This window comes from Neovison vison, chromosome 2, assembly GCF_020171115.1.
Source record: "Neovison vison isolate M4711 chromosome 2, ASM_NN_V1, whole genome shotgun sequence".
Classification (NCBI taxonomy): domain Eukaryota; kingdom Metazoa; phylum Chordata; class Mammalia; order Carnivora; family Mustelidae; genus Neogale; species Neogale vison.
In genome coordinates, this window is record NC_058092.1 from 398,927 (window position 1) to 413,382 (window position 14,456).

Sequence of the window (14,456 nt, forward strand, 5' to 3'; positions counted from 1 at the left end):
GCTCTGGTCAGGAGAGAGGCTTGGGTTGTCCCACCTACTAAGGATGCTCCGGGTTAGGTCCTGCCCTGAGTCCGGGGAGCCGGCTGAAGGCCTGTGTCAGTCCTGACACCAGGACCTGGCCTCAGAACGAACAGTAGGCCCTCGAGGGGTCGCAGTCCAGGCCCTGGGGGGTCTCCTCATTCCTGGGACCCTATGGCCCTCCACTCTTGGGTCACCTCCCAGCCCCCACCCAGAGGACCCTCCGCACAGCCCTGGTTGCTGAAATAGCCCCTTCCCCTGTCACCTGGCCTCTAGGGGCTCCCCTGCTTCTTCAGGGCCACGGTGGGCTCACTGCCAGCCTGGGCTACCCCAGAGTTCCTCCCCCTCCCCCACACACACCTGGTCCCACTCGCCTCCAAAACTCTCCTCTGACCCTGCCCCATTCCCAGTCCTTCCTGACCCTTGTCTCCCCATCCTGCCCCATTCCCCCTTTCAGACCCTCACACCCTGGAAGAAGCCCCCGCAGACCATCCGACCCTCCCAGACTGCAGCCAGGTGACCCTGCTGCACTGAAGCCCCCAGAGCAACCTCCCACCCATGGGTCCTGAGGCCACATGCTCAGGGCAACGTCCTCTGCTGGGTATCTCTGGGGCGGCCACCCCTTCGTCCCCAAGGACTCTGAGCCTCCCCCACGGTGGGGTCCCACTGGAGGTTGTGCAGTGGGTGGGGCGGCCTGAGTGGTGGCGGGGGGGGGTGGTAGATGACACCTCAGGCCTTTGTTCCAGCTGCGGTGACAATGAAACTCAAGCCCGCCCCCCCATCCAAGGCCTGGGGTTGCAGGGATCAATCCCCTAGACCCCGAGGGGCCCAGAACAGGACCGATTAGCAGCTCTGTGGGGCTAGGGGAGGACCAGGAGCACCTGTTCGGGAAGGTCCCAGGGATCTGGAATGGCATTCGGATGCCAGCCTCAAGGGGGCAAATCCAAAGACTGGGCAGAGGTGTGCCCCGCCTCCAGTCTGAGCACCAACAGGGGCCCAGGGGTCCATCCACCCTGTCCAGCTGATGGGGTCCCGGAGAGAGTACCAAGCCTTTGCGGGGCATCAGCCAAGCTGCTCTCAGGAGACAGGCTTCTGCAGAAGCTGACCATGGGGACAGAGTAACTCCTGCATCCCCCTTCACACAGACTTGAAGCCTTCACCCAGGCCATCTCGGGAGTGGGGCATAGCGGGGCCCAGGAAGTGATGAGGGTCAGGGTCTCTACACAGCAGTCTCCACCTGGGCTTGGAGATGAAAGCCCCCCCAGAACACACCCACCCCCAGCCTAGGAAGGGGACCCTGGCAGCTGAGTGGGCAGCCAGAGCTGAAATCTGGGGAGGCCTGAACCGGTGGGAGCGGTCGGGGAGGCAAGGGGCAGCCCCTTGGTGGCCACTCAGCAGGACAGTCAGGGGCCCTCCCACACATATCTGTGGCCCCTGCCCACACGGGGGTGGGGCCCAGAGTGGCCTCCATGCAGAGGTGTCCCTGTACCCCTGGCCCCAGGTCCCTGCACCTCCCGTGCTCACTGCCCTAGACCCCTCCGGCTAGAGGCAGCAGGTTCGCCAAGCAGGGCTCCTGTTGCTGGGTGGTGGCCAAGGCCAGGGAGGAGCCGGGGCCACAGTGTACTGCTCTGTCCACCGGAGGGAGCCGGGACCACAGCTGCTCCTGCTTCGTCCTCCAGAGAAAACACAGGCAGGGGCCACTGCCCCAGAACCCCACAAAGACCCTCACCCAGACCTCACCCAAGGCCTGCCCCCTCCTTCCAGCGGCATCCTTGGAGCCCCGAGGCCCAGCCCCCAAGGGGCCCCTGCACCCTGACAGGGACGCCTGCTTGATGCTGCAAAGGGAGTGACGGATAGCTGGCCAGAGCCGGCCCCAGCCCCCCGTGACAGCTAGTCACCCGTGTCAGGCCCTCCAGCCACAGGAGGAGGGATCCCGCAGCCTCCTCGGGCCTCCTGGGGCCTGGCTCTGGAGCACCCTGCTGCAAGGGACCCCCCCCCCCGCCACCTCTGGCTGCTGGGGCCGTGGCAGGGAGGGGTTCCCGCCTACAGCAGGGCCGGGAGGGAGGCCGAGTGGCTGCTTCTGGACAGGCTTTCCTTCGGAAGCGGAGTTTTGCTTGGCCCACTGACACCCTTCCTGTTCGCTCCTGTTCTCCCCGCGGCCCCTCTCAGAGCCAGATTCCAACAGAGCAGCCTGGAGGGGCGGCAAGTGCGGGTGGGGGTCCCTCCTCCCCTCGAGGCTGCCAGGGGTGCGTGGCACACGCAGGCTGTTGCAGAACTGACGGGATCACACCAGAGGAACCCATGAGTCACTGCCCCGGAGCCGGGACTGCGCCCCAAACCTCCTGAACAAAGGCCCTTTGTGCCCCAGCACTACCCCCCTCCCCGCCCCCAGGCCTGTGCACACCGTCAGACTCACCGGCAGATGTGTCGATGGCAGCCGCGGGCACGGGTGTGGGTCAGGGCTGTGTGCTTGACCCCGGGTCCTGCTTCCCAGCCCTCCTGGACCCAGCTGCGGGCTGAAGGCCTCCACTCTTGGGTCAGCTTGGGTGCCTGGGGCTAGACCCCAGCAGCTGGCTGACCCTAGGGCAGGACCCTCAGGTCATGGAGCGCTCAGAGCCCACAGGACACACTGGCCAAGCCCAGCCAGTGAGCAAGACCCCAGGGAGGCCCTGCCCCACCCCACCCCCCTGCTCCCCAGCTCACCTCTGGAGGCCGGCCTGGCCTTGGATCCTCCCGTGTGCAGGATAGAGACCTTGGGGGAGATAAGGCTTCCTGCTGCCCCCAGGGAGCCGCTGCCCCAGGACAGTGTGCTGCAAGCTCCTCCTTGGGCGTGAGGAATCCCTGTCCCTGGCCACCATCGCCCAGCGTCCCCAGCCACCACAGTGAGCCCAGCTTGAGGACTGGCAGCAGCACCCCTCCGCCTCAGGGTCCGGCAGTCTTGTGACCCCCAGCACAGTCCAGCCCGCTGGCCTCCCTGACGCCAAGGACGCCAAGCCCAGCCATTCACAAGCTCAGCAGCCATTCACCTGCTGGGCCCAGGGCTCCAGCCACGAGGTCCTGGACACCTGCCCTGTGTGTGCTTCCACGTGTCCCAGGTTAGCACAGACCGTGCTGGTCCCAGGCAGAGAGAGACGACACGGAGACGGACGCCACACATAGCCCTCCCGGGGACCCTCAGCAGCCCTCCGCAGCCCCACCCCTCCAAGTCAGAGACCCCATCCGGGCCACCACCAGGTCAGCCCAGGGACAGGCACACCCAAAGACATGAGTTGAGAAACTGCCACCCAGACCCCCGCACCCCCAGGCCAAATCTTGGTCCCTGGCCAAGGTCACAGGAGTCAGCACGTCTGGTCTGGAAGTGAGAAACTCCCAGGTGTGCCGGGAGTTAACCCAGCTGGGGAGACCTAGTTGTCCTTGAACGGCGCCCTCACCGGCCGCAGGCCCCACCCGAAGGGGCGAACTCGGACCCAAAGCTGGCCTGGCGGGGCTGTATGCGGACGCCCACACTTCTTGCAGGGCCCAGGGCCCAGGCTGGGGGGGGGGGCTCCTTCTGCCAGCCTCGCCCCATCCCATCCCTCAGTCCCCACAGAGAAGGGAGAGGAAACAGGCAGCCTTCTTGCTCCCAGCCTGGACCCCTCCAACCCTGCCACAGACCTCAGGCGGGGTCTGGCCGCACAGCTGGCGGGGGCTCCTGGCCCCCAAGAGCACTGTCCCAAGCCAGATACCCACATTCCTGTCTGCTCTCAAACCAGACGTGCCCAGGGTGTTGGAAGGCCAGCCTGGGGCCCAACACCGAGACACCCCGACTCTCAGCGTCCCAAGGCTACCGTGGGGCCCATCAGTGGCGGTCAGGCGATTGCCCGAAGACCGGGCTCTGACTGTGCAGGGCTGGGGGACACCAGAGGAAGGCTGCCCCTTCCCTAGAAACCCTACCTAGCACAGCAGGGCACCGAGCCCTGTCTGGCCAGCTCCAGGGTCGGATGGAGGTTCTGGGAAGTGAGCCCTAAAGGCGGTCAGTGAAGGTCAGCCCATTACTTCCTGCTGCTTCAGGGCAAGGCTCAGGGTCAAGGGTCAACCCGAAGCCATACAGAGCTGTGCGGCCACTCTGACTCTGGCCCCAGCTAGACGCTCAGGCCACCCCAAAACCCAGCTACAAAGCCAGCGACCAGGCCGGGTAAAGGTCCCCATCTCCCGGGCTCTCGCATTTCCTGGAGCCCCTGCTCAGGCTGGGCATCACTGTGAGGGCCCAGGGCCCCTTAGGGGGCTCCAGACCGCTGCCCAGACCCCAGGGAGCTCTTCGAACACCACGGTCGAGGGTGAGGGCAACAGGGCAGCAAGCTTCTTTCCACTGAAGGGCGTCCCAGGGGCTGCTCCGTAAGAATCTTCATCTCCCTTTCACAGAAGACCGCCCTCCCTTCTCTCTGCGGGCTGGGTACCTGGGCTCTGGAAGGTGGGCTCAGCCTTGGGGAGCCTCACTCTGTACCCGCCCCTCGCTCACCCTGGGAGTCCACCCTGTGTCCGTGGGGGCCTGACCCTTGGGCCCCCTCAGCTCACAACACTCAATGCCCTACGGCAACCACCACGGCCCGCCCCCGCCCACATGCCTTTGCTCCCAGTCCCTCAGCCATGGAGGCCCAAGTGGGGACAGCGCATTCCAGGGGAATTACAGCTAAGTGGCTAATGACCTCTGATTAGGGGTGACAGAAACGGAGGAAGACCAGACAGACCTGGAGGCAGGTGCTGTCACGCGGCGGCCCGGGCCCTGGCCACCTGCCCACCACAGGCTCCACGGCGCTGGCCTAGTTCGTGCTTCTTGTCCTCACCTCTCACCTGTCCTCGCCTGTCTGTCACTGTCTGTGGACTCTGGGTCTGGGTCTCCATCTCTGTCATCACAGTCCCCAGATGTCTGGATACCATGAGACCTGTCCCCTCCTGGACCCAACCAGGTGCAGGAGGACCTGGCATGGAAGGGACTGGCTGGCATGGAAGGACCTGTAGGGAAGTGGGGAGACCCCCTGGACGCTGAGAGGCCCCAGGCACATCTGAGAGTCTGGCCCGGTGCTGGCCATTGTCTCTCAGCATTTCCCGCCCCTTTCCCTTCTGTAAATGGGGGTCAGACATGGACAGTGCCCATGGCGGAGCCTGGCGCAGGACCTCAGTAATGGGAAGTGGGAGACAGTGCCCCCTCCTGAGTTTGTCTCCCCAGTGTGCCCCTCCTCCCCCAACCTCCCCGGAGAGGGCCCCGTCCCCCCCACACCCCGCAAGCTGCCAGAGCACCCCCACTCAGGCCGGGCTGGCGCCTGCAGCCACTACAAAGCAGACACCCCCAGCTCGGCCCCCCCGGCCCCTGACGCCACCCTGGGGCGACCAGGGAGAGAGGTGAGGACGGGTCATCGGCCAAGCCCGTGGTTGCAGGGGCTGCCGCCAGCCCGGCACCAGCCTCTCCTGCCTCATTACTCAGCGGGCTGCAGGGAGGGTCCCCAAGGGGAGGGGCTGGAGAACGGCCCTCGGGCTCCGATCTCCTCCCGCCCTGCCTCCCATCCCCGCCCCCTGAGCCTGCCGAGGACCCCGGAGCGCTTGCCCTCCCCCTCCCCCGCCCACTCACAGGGCCAGGGAGGCCCTTCCCTGCTCCGCCCTGGAAGGGGGGCTTCGGGCCCTGCCCCCAGCCCCCAGGCATCTGGGGAGGGGCCAGGAGCCTGGCCTCGGCCCTCCAGGTGGGGCTGCTGCCGAGGGCCCAGGTGCCAGACAGAGATGGTATCTCAGCAGCTCCGCAGAGGCCCGGGCACCCCGAGACCAATTCACATTGCTTGGTCTGGGCTTCCCGGAGCCGAATCAGGGTGCGGGTACAGAGCCCAAATCCACAGGACCCGCAGGCTGGGCCTTAGCGCCCCGCCCCGTGGTTTGCGTCCCGCCGCGGGGGCAGCCGCGGGGCGTGGAGGGTGCCCTTGGCCCCGCCCCGCAGGCGCATGCGCACTAGCACATCGCGGCGCGCAGACCTGCCCCGCCAGGTTCACGGGTGCAGCCCTGCGCGGGCCTCCACCTGTGCGCTGCCTGCACCTGACCCCGCAGGACAAGGCCCTCCCAAGGGAGACAGTGACAGCAAATGGCATCCGGCCGCCATCGGACTCACCAGCTTCTGGGACTTGTGCTTTCCCTGGCTGAATGGATGTGGGCCCCCCGGCCCCGCAGGTGTCCATAGGCTACTGCTTCCCAGACTCGACACCAGCCCACATGTCCTTCCAGGCCTGCACCCCCACCCCCACCTGCATGATGACACAGTAACCACGCGACAGGGAGGGCTGGGAGCTCTTTATTGCTGGGACCACAGGTTTAACAGTGGACAGTGGGGGTGGGTGGGCCCCGTGGGTCCCCCGTCCGGCCCTCACGTGCCCAGGAGCAGGCCGGAGAAGCTGGAGCCACTCTGGATGGTGAGGGCTGTCCCAGAGCCGTTGTCCACGAAGACGGAGGCGTACTGTCCAGCCTGTGGACACCGCACAGTGGGCATCACCAGCCATGGCGGCACACAGAGGAATGAAGCGCGAACCCCACCAGGCGGCACCCACCGGGGGGGGGCTCACGTGGCCGGTGTCCAACCACGCGCAGGGCTGAGCGGTGCCAGGCAAAGGCTCTAGGCCTGGGGCCCATCCCCACACGTCTGGCCCTCTGGCCTCACCTGCAGCTGCAGCAGCCCCTCCACATGCACAGTGAAGACTCTGCCACGGCTCTCCAGGCCCGAGATGGCCTCCAGGGACCTGGACGCAGCATCGCAGGGTGGGGTGAGGGCGCCGCTGGCTGCGGGGCCAGGACCCCACCCGGGTACACGGGGCAGCTCTGTGTCTGCAGCAGCCCCTCCCTCTCCGCAGGCAGGACAGTTCAGGCCTGGCCACCACCCCCTGCGGCCCCCGCAGCATCAACAGTGCCCCCAAGGAAGGCCCACTCACGTGTGTCGATGACACAGGGACTCGATGCAGACAAGCACCCGCACGGTGTCCCGAGCCCGCGCCCGCGCCCTGCCCTGCGGCTCCCTGCGGTCTGTGGAGACAGGCACGCCTGCAGCAGCCCCCCCGGGGGGGGGGGACGGAGCAGAGAGGGGCAGGGGCTAGACAGCCAGGTGCAGGCCCAGGAGCGGCCAAGCTGGAGGAGACTGAGCCCTCAGCGAGCGCCCTGGCGGGAGGTGGGGATGGAGGCATGTCTTCAAGGGGACCCAGGCCTGGGGGCTGGCCCCCACTCACCCACGTGCAGGCTGGCGGAGAACTGGAAGATGGCGGTCACTGGGGCTGTGAACCGGCCTGAGGCCAGGCTCAAGCCAGAACCCCGCAGGAAGGCGCCCTGGGCCGTGGGCTGGAGGGACAGCAGGTGAACAGCCAGCTGCAGCGCCCGGGCCCTCATCTTGCACATCCAGCCTGGGGGAGGCGCCTGTGACTGACAGCCACCCCCACAAGCCCCCAGTGGGCAAGATCGGCAGCAGGGACCCATGTTTCCGGGCCCACCTGGGCCCCAGGCCCCAAGAGATGGAAGAACCTTCAAGAGCCCCCACCAGGGAAGGCATCCCTGGCTCCTGGCCCCCTTGGGCCCCACCCAAAGTTGTGGCACACAGGACCTGCTAATCCTGACTCAGGTCACCCCACCCCCCTGTGCCGGGCCCCCCCAGGCACCCTCTGCGTGCGTGTGCTGGGCGACTGTCCCAGGCTGGCTAGGAGCCTTGCCCAGCAGTGGGGAGCCGACCCAGCACCTGGCTCCCCACGCCCCCTGGCCCCTACTGGGATATGAGGTGCGCCCCCCCCGACCTCCCGACCCGGGCAGATGCCCCAGAGGACCAGCCTCCCCCCCACACGCACTCACAGCCTGGAAGCCATGCAGCTCCACCAGCGTCCTCTCGTCCACCACCAGGGGGCCCTTCAGGGCGCAGTGGAAGGCCTCGGCCACCAGCCGCCCTGTCCCCTCAGGCAGCGATGGGCCCAGCAGCCCCAAGAACCGGCGCTCAGTGGCCTCTGTGGGGAAGGGGTGAGAGCAGCGTCTTGGGTCAGGGTGTGGTCACCCCCAGGGCCCAGGCGGAAAGATCTGGGACAGGGTCTCACCTTTCAGCATCTCCTGAAACTCTCGCAGCAGGGCTTCCTGGGTGACTGTGGCACCGGGGGGCCCGGGGGGCCCAGGCGGCCCGGGCGGCCCCGGGGGGCCAGAGAGGCCTCGCTGAGGGGTGGCAGGAGAAAGTTAGGGTCCCAGTGGGAGCCACAGCCACCCCTCCCCTGGGTTCAGACCCCAGGGCTCACCGACTTCTTGTCCCGGCCCCGGCACCGTTTCTTGGAGGTCCCGTCATGTGGACGCCGGACAAAGTTCAGCCAGGTCATGTGGGCGTCTGAGAACTCAGACCCCAGGCCCTCAGGTGGCTGCAGGGCCAGGGGACAGAGCTACTGTGCTGGCCACCGGGCCCCCACAAGGCCTCCCTTACTGCCCCCAGGGGAGAGTGGAGAGACTTGGGGCCCAGGCCACCTGGGGCAGGACTCAGCACACATGAGAAACATGCTAATGGGTCACTGTAGGCCACCCCTGGGGACCCAGACCAGGACACACAGGGCAAGGACCTGATATCCAGGCACCTTGGTTCTGGTTCCATATTGGAGCAACCACGTCCGCTCCCACTGCGCCGGGTTCCCAAGCCGACGGGCACATGTCGACATGCCCCACACGTCCCCGCAGGTGGGCAGTAAAGAGCGGGAGTAAGTTCTCGGGGGTGGGGGGTGCTCCCCAAGAGCTTCAGAGCCCCACAGAGCTGGGGAAAGCACAAGCACAGGCCCTGCTCTGCGCTGGGCTTCAGGTGGGTGAGCGGACACCCCCGGCCAGGCTCCCTGGGCTCGGACCCAGGCCACGGCGGCCCAGCCCACCTGACTGTTCGAGCAAGGGCTGGGAGGGACCATGCTCCCCCTCTCCCCTCCACCCACTCCCCCCAGCCCAGTTTCTGCACTGGGACAAGCCCGAGAGGCAGCAGCCCCGAAGCGCCTTCGAAATCGAAGAAAGCACATCCCACTGAGGGGGTGTGGGCTGGGGAGAGCGTCAGCCTGTCTCTGAGGCAGTCTGCAGGCCAGGCTGGGGCAGGAAGCTCATCACACGGGCAGGAACCCAGCAGACGCTGGGCTGGCTGGGGCACAGCCACCACCACAGGGCTAGGGCAGAGCCCTGGCCACTCTCAGAGGGCTCTGTCCGGCAGCGCAGGCTGACGGGCCCCGACTGCAGGGTCCAGTCCAGCGGGCAGCCCTCAGTCCCAGACACGGCAAGAGCCAGGTTCCAAGGCCGGGTGCTGCTTCCCAACCCAGGGTGGGGCAGGGCTTCTCAGGAGACCAGACAGGACAGGAGGGGCAGGGAGCGGGCCTCCCACCCCTGATCTGGGGCCCACCCGGAGACGAGGGAGAAGCCAGGAATATTTGAATATCCTCGCTCCTGGAGTACCTGCTCTCTGCCTGGTGGCCTGGCTGCCATCCTCCCTAGCCACACCGGAGGGGCTCAGGGGCCTCGAGACAAGTCCGTCAGTGGTGTCTAGGGGCCAAGGGCTACAGGAGTCGGGGGCAGGTGGAAGAGGAGCCCACCCCCAGCAGGAGGAGCAAGGGTCCCAAGGCCTGGGGAGGGCTGTTCTGGGGTATGTGTCACATGGCAGCCCCCCCACAACGGAGACACTCCTGGAATAGAGATTTGCCTGTTTGTCCCCAGGCGGACCCGGGCCTACCCCCAGAAGCTGCCAGGAGCCCACCCTTCTCTGGCTGGCAGGGCCCGGGGACTCACACTCCTCAGCCTGCCCATCTGGAAAATGGGGCCTCAGGCTCCAACGGGCCGCGTGGGCCGAGAGCAGGCTGGCTGCCGTGGAGACGCCCTTGGAGGCGGGAGGCCAGGATCAAAGGCATGAGGGCTTGGGCGGTGGGAGGCCTGCCCCAGCAACTGCCTCTCTCTTTTCAGGCCTGCGGCCCCCACAGGGGCAGACCCATACTGCTGGGGTCAGCTCCACCGCCCCCCGCCCCCGGAGATACCTGGCCCAAGATGGTGGAGGGCCAAGGCTGAGGCGGGTCTCAGAGGGGACCCCAGGGGCAGACTGAGGCCAGAGGGACTACAAGGACCAGAACACTGGCTGTCCGAGGCCATCGGGGGTGCTGGACACACAGTGGGGGGTCAGGAAGCCCAGGGTCCAAGCTAGCCTTGCCTCTCCAGCCACCCAAGTTGTGGGTTACTCAGATTCCCAACAAAGGGGCTGCCCCCGCCCCCTGCTCCACAGCAGGCTGCTAGAGGCATGTAGGACCTGGGGCTTCAAAGGGTCCAACACAGCCCCTCCCCTCCCCCACCCTTCCCCTGGGCCCGGGGCCCCAGTGGTTGCCCAAAGCTCCACTCCACCCAGACAGGGCAGAGCCACGGAGAAGGTGGCCCGCCAAGAGCCAGGGGGCCGCCCTAAGCCTGTATGCGCAACCCGCCCCACGTGCAACCGGCCCGAGCGTACCTTGGGGGAGCCCAGCAGCCCCTCGCTGTGGGACATGGTGGCGGTGGGGGGCTCAGTGCGCTGGCTGGGCTGCTGAGGTCTCTTGGGCTCCCGCCGAGCCCCAACGCCCCTCAGGAGCAAGAGCTGCAGCCCGAGGGCCACAGCAGCGGCCGCCCAGGCCCAGTGCATGGCGCCCAGCAGCTGCAGACCCCAGTGGCGGCTCAGCCCGGTGAGCGGGTACCCCCAGGTGTGCTCATGGGGGCAGCGGTGCAGCCGGCACTCAGAGCCCCCTGCGGAGACACAGCCCCAGGGGGCACCTCGACACCTCCCTGCACCTGCAGGCAGGGTGAGCCTGGGGCGGCGACACAGGCCCCGGGCTGGGGCAGACCACTCCAGGGACACACTCCCTCCCGATCCCCCGATCCCCCGGGCTGGGACGGGCGCCCGCCTCCCTCACACGCAGTGCCCCGGCTGCCCGCCCGCGCACGCCGCCAGATAAACCCTCCCCTCCGCCCCAAAGCTCCAAGGGGGAGGGCTCACACTCTGCGGGCTCTGCCAGCCAACAGGGGCTCCCCTGCCAGCCCGGGGGCGGAGACGGGGGCGTTAGGCTGCGGCAAGGGGCTGCTCCCTGCCCCGGGGAAACAGCCCCCGCCCTTCTCCAGGAGGGCCGGCTGGCCCTGCAAACTGTTGACATGAACTCACCCCACCCTGCTCCCAGAAAAGCTCCCAGCACCTCATATCCAGGGGGCCCAGGGGCAGGGACAACCTCCACCAGGACAGACAGAAGCCTGGTTCAGACCCTGCTCCTGAGAAAGGCAGGACCTGGCACAGACAGCTGTTCGACCAGGCTCCCAGCCACATCCGGGCCTAGATGACCCTGGGCACTGGCCCTCCACTGGAGTGAGCAGGTCTAGGGAGAGGGGGCACTGAGTGACCTCAGAGAAAGTCATGGTGGGCGGCCCGCCTGAGGCTTTCCCCGAGTCCTTCCACCCCCTCCTCTTCTTGGGGCACAAGGCCAAACCTTACTGCCCGAAGGGGTGCCCTCTCCCAAGCAGGCCTCTCCGCTTCCTGCCGTCTTCAGCCGGCAGGGGAAAGGGACAGAAGTCCGAGGAGATGGAGCGCAAGACTTACCCCCAGTGGGACCTGAAAACCGGTGCGTGGGTCCCCAGGGAGAGTTAGCGCCCTTCCTTAGCCACCAGCACACTACAGGCAACAGGGTGACCGGGGCCAGCTGAAGCCACCCAAGCCTTGCAGAGTCAATCAGCACATGACGGGGACCAGGTGGGCTGACAGCTGCCCCTTGGTGGACCAGGCCTACAGACGGTCAGAGCCATGGCTAGCCCCGAGCCGAGAGGAAGGCGGGGGGCACACCGGCCCTGGCGGACTGCACGAGTCCTCCTCCAGGAACTCCTCAATTTCCAGACGTCCGCCAGGAATGACAAAGGCAGACTCTAGACCCCAGACCACGTTCACGGTTGGCAGCTGCAGGCAGAGCCATCCCCAGAGCCAAGCCTGGTGGGGAAGATGTGAGGAGTGTCTGCCCAGGGTCATCCGTCCCCACTCCTGGTCCAGGCAGAGCGGGTCAGCTTCAGGGACAAGAGCGGGCGGTGATGGCAAACTGCAAGATCACGGTCAGGGACTCAGGTCCCAATGCCTGGGTCTTGAAGAGGGCCATGCTGCAGAAGGTCCCTTTGTGCCCTAGGGGCACAAGGCACCCGGGCACCTCTTTTTCTAGCAACTGCATCCTGATAGCCCCATCCTCAGAGGCTTCCAAGTGTCCGCAGAGTGCCGGGGGCAGTGGACCATCCCAGACTGGCTACTGCGTGGGCATTGCCAACTGGCCAGCCTCCAGCACAGTCCTACAGGCAGGTCGACCTACAGCGGACAGCCTCTGAAGCGGGACGGGGCAGCCGCACAGCAACAGGCCTCAAACAGGTCCAACCGTGCCTGAACCATGAGGTTCTGCTCCCATCCCGAGGCACCTCGACCACAAACAGGAAGGACCAGTTCCCTGGCCCACTGGTTGGTAAGCTTCTTCCAGGCTGTGCTCTGCAGGGGGACGCGGCCCCCTCGGGCTCAGGTCCAGTGTCAGGGAAGCAGCTCCCTGCTCTCCAGTGCCTCCTCTCCCTGCACCCTATGGGTCCTCTCAGGGCCCCAGCTCCCCCAATGAGCACGGGAGCTGCCTGGAAAACCATGAAAGGGACCCCACTCTCCAGTCCACACCCTACTGCCCCAGACACCCACTGCCCCTGGAGGGGAGGCCCAGGCCCACAGCCACACCTCTCTACCCACAAAGCCACAACCCAGACGCCGGGCCTTGTCCCCACAGCAGCCTGCCCCGGTGATGCCCTTGACATACCGACGACCGCCCCAGCCTCGGACCCAGACCATTCGGCCGCACTCACAAGCTTCCAGGCTCAAACACAGGCCTGGGAAGTTTCCTGGGGGCAGAGGTGCTGGGAATGGTCTTCGCAAGACCACCAGGACCCCTTCCCCTCTGTCCGTGCGGCCTGACTTTGGTCAGGGCTTCGTCCCCGGACTGAGAGACTCCCAGCACGGCCTGCCCTCAGCGGTTCAGATGGGCCAACCACTGGGGACACCCAACTGCCCTCCACCAAGGGCTCCACACGAGCGCGAGGGGCCGGTGACGCCTCTGAGGGAGAACAACGTGGACACGGGGTCAGATGCGGGGACCCACAGGACAAGTTCGTCTTTGTTGCTGTTGTTGTTGAAGTGTTTGTTTATCGGTTTTAAGCAATCTCTACACCCGATGTGGGGCTCAAACTCACAACTACGAGATCAAGGGTCACCCGCTCTTCTGACTGGGCCAGCCAGGCACCCCAAGGTCATCGTCCGCCTCGGACACGGGGTGCAGGCTCGGTACGGACCGGTCGGCCCCGCTGACAAAGGGTTTGGAAGAGCTGACGTTTCACATCCGGCAAGGAAAGACCCCACGCTAAGTAACGCATTTGCTGCGGAAACACCAAGTGCTTGGGTCAGACGCGGCCGCGGACAGAGGGCAAGGCGCCGCAGAGCGCACGCCGGCCGACACCCGCGGGGCCCCGGCTGTGGCGCTGCCGCCGGGCCCCACGGCTGCTCACGAGGCGCCGCTGCGCTGCCGACACGGGAGCTCCAGCCCCACGGCCGCGCCGCTGGCCGCCCGCAGGCGCGCCTGGCACTGGGCTGGGATGGGCTTGCGTTTCCACCGACAGAGACTCAGACAGCACAACGTTTAGGAACAAGATATAATGAAAGATTTTTTTCACAAGAGTGGGTGAAATACACACGAGTGGTAAACTATTGCGCAATTTTAAATAAACAGATCGAAAAGCAAAGAATGGGGACGCTGCACAAGGGGGCGGCCGCACCCGAGCCCCGGGAGCCGCAGACGCGGCGCTCAGCCGACGCGGAGTGAGAACCCTCACACGGGCGCCTGCCGGAGACGTCAGCAGCCGAGGCGCCGTGTCCACCCTGCCGGCCCCGTCCTTCCCGGGATGCCCAGTCCACGTGTGGCCTTCCAGGGCAGAGCCCACACCGGACACGGGTCAGCTGCGGGAAGAACACGGGAGCCGACCTTTCGGGTAAAGCACACATCTGGACCAAGTGTGAGGGGAGCCCCGACGTGCACAGAACCTGCCTGTCAGGTGTGGACCCCGGGGGGCTGCTGGGGGTCAGAGGAAACGTCCTGCGGGCACTGGGAGCCTGGAGGTGGCCACGGGAGGCCCGGCCTGGCACGGGTGTGGAGGCAAGGGCAGGAGGAGGGTGAAGGGAAGGCGGCCTCAGGGACCACGCGGGACGTGGTGGCTCTTCAAGGAAGGGGTGCCACCTTGTGGTCAGAAAGCAAGTGGACGCTGGATTCCAACTTCACCAAAACAAAGAACCCACTCTGCGAGGAAGGACGGCTTCTTTCCAGCGAACACAAACACATTTCAAATGCTGAGGCCCAAAGCCCCACATCTCCTGGTCCCCATCTGTGGCTGCC

General features: G+C 66.5%; 1 protein-coding gene across 1 annotated transcript; it reads right to left on the reverse strand.

Annotated features, from left to right (window-relative positions):
- Positions 1-6,308: 6,308 nt before the first annotated feature.
- C1QTNF12 (C1q and TNF related 12) lies at positions 6,309-12,865 on the reverse strand. The gene is made up of 10 exons (XM_044236254.1): positions 12,763-12,865; positions 10,496-10,764; positions 9,737-9,880; positions 8,289-8,426; positions 8,097-8,208; positions 7,861-8,009; positions 7,251-7,359; positions 6,960-7,050; positions 6,692-6,770; positions 6,309-6,499 (listed from the first exon to the last, which is right to left on the reverse strand). The coding sequence occupies exons 1-10, from the start codon at positions 12,863-12,865 to the stop codon at positions 6,401-6,403; spliced, it is 1,293 nt and encodes a 430-aa protein (XP_044092189.1). The 3' UTR covers positions 6,309-6,400.
- Between the last annotated feature and the right edge of the window lie 1,591 nt (positions 12,866-14,456).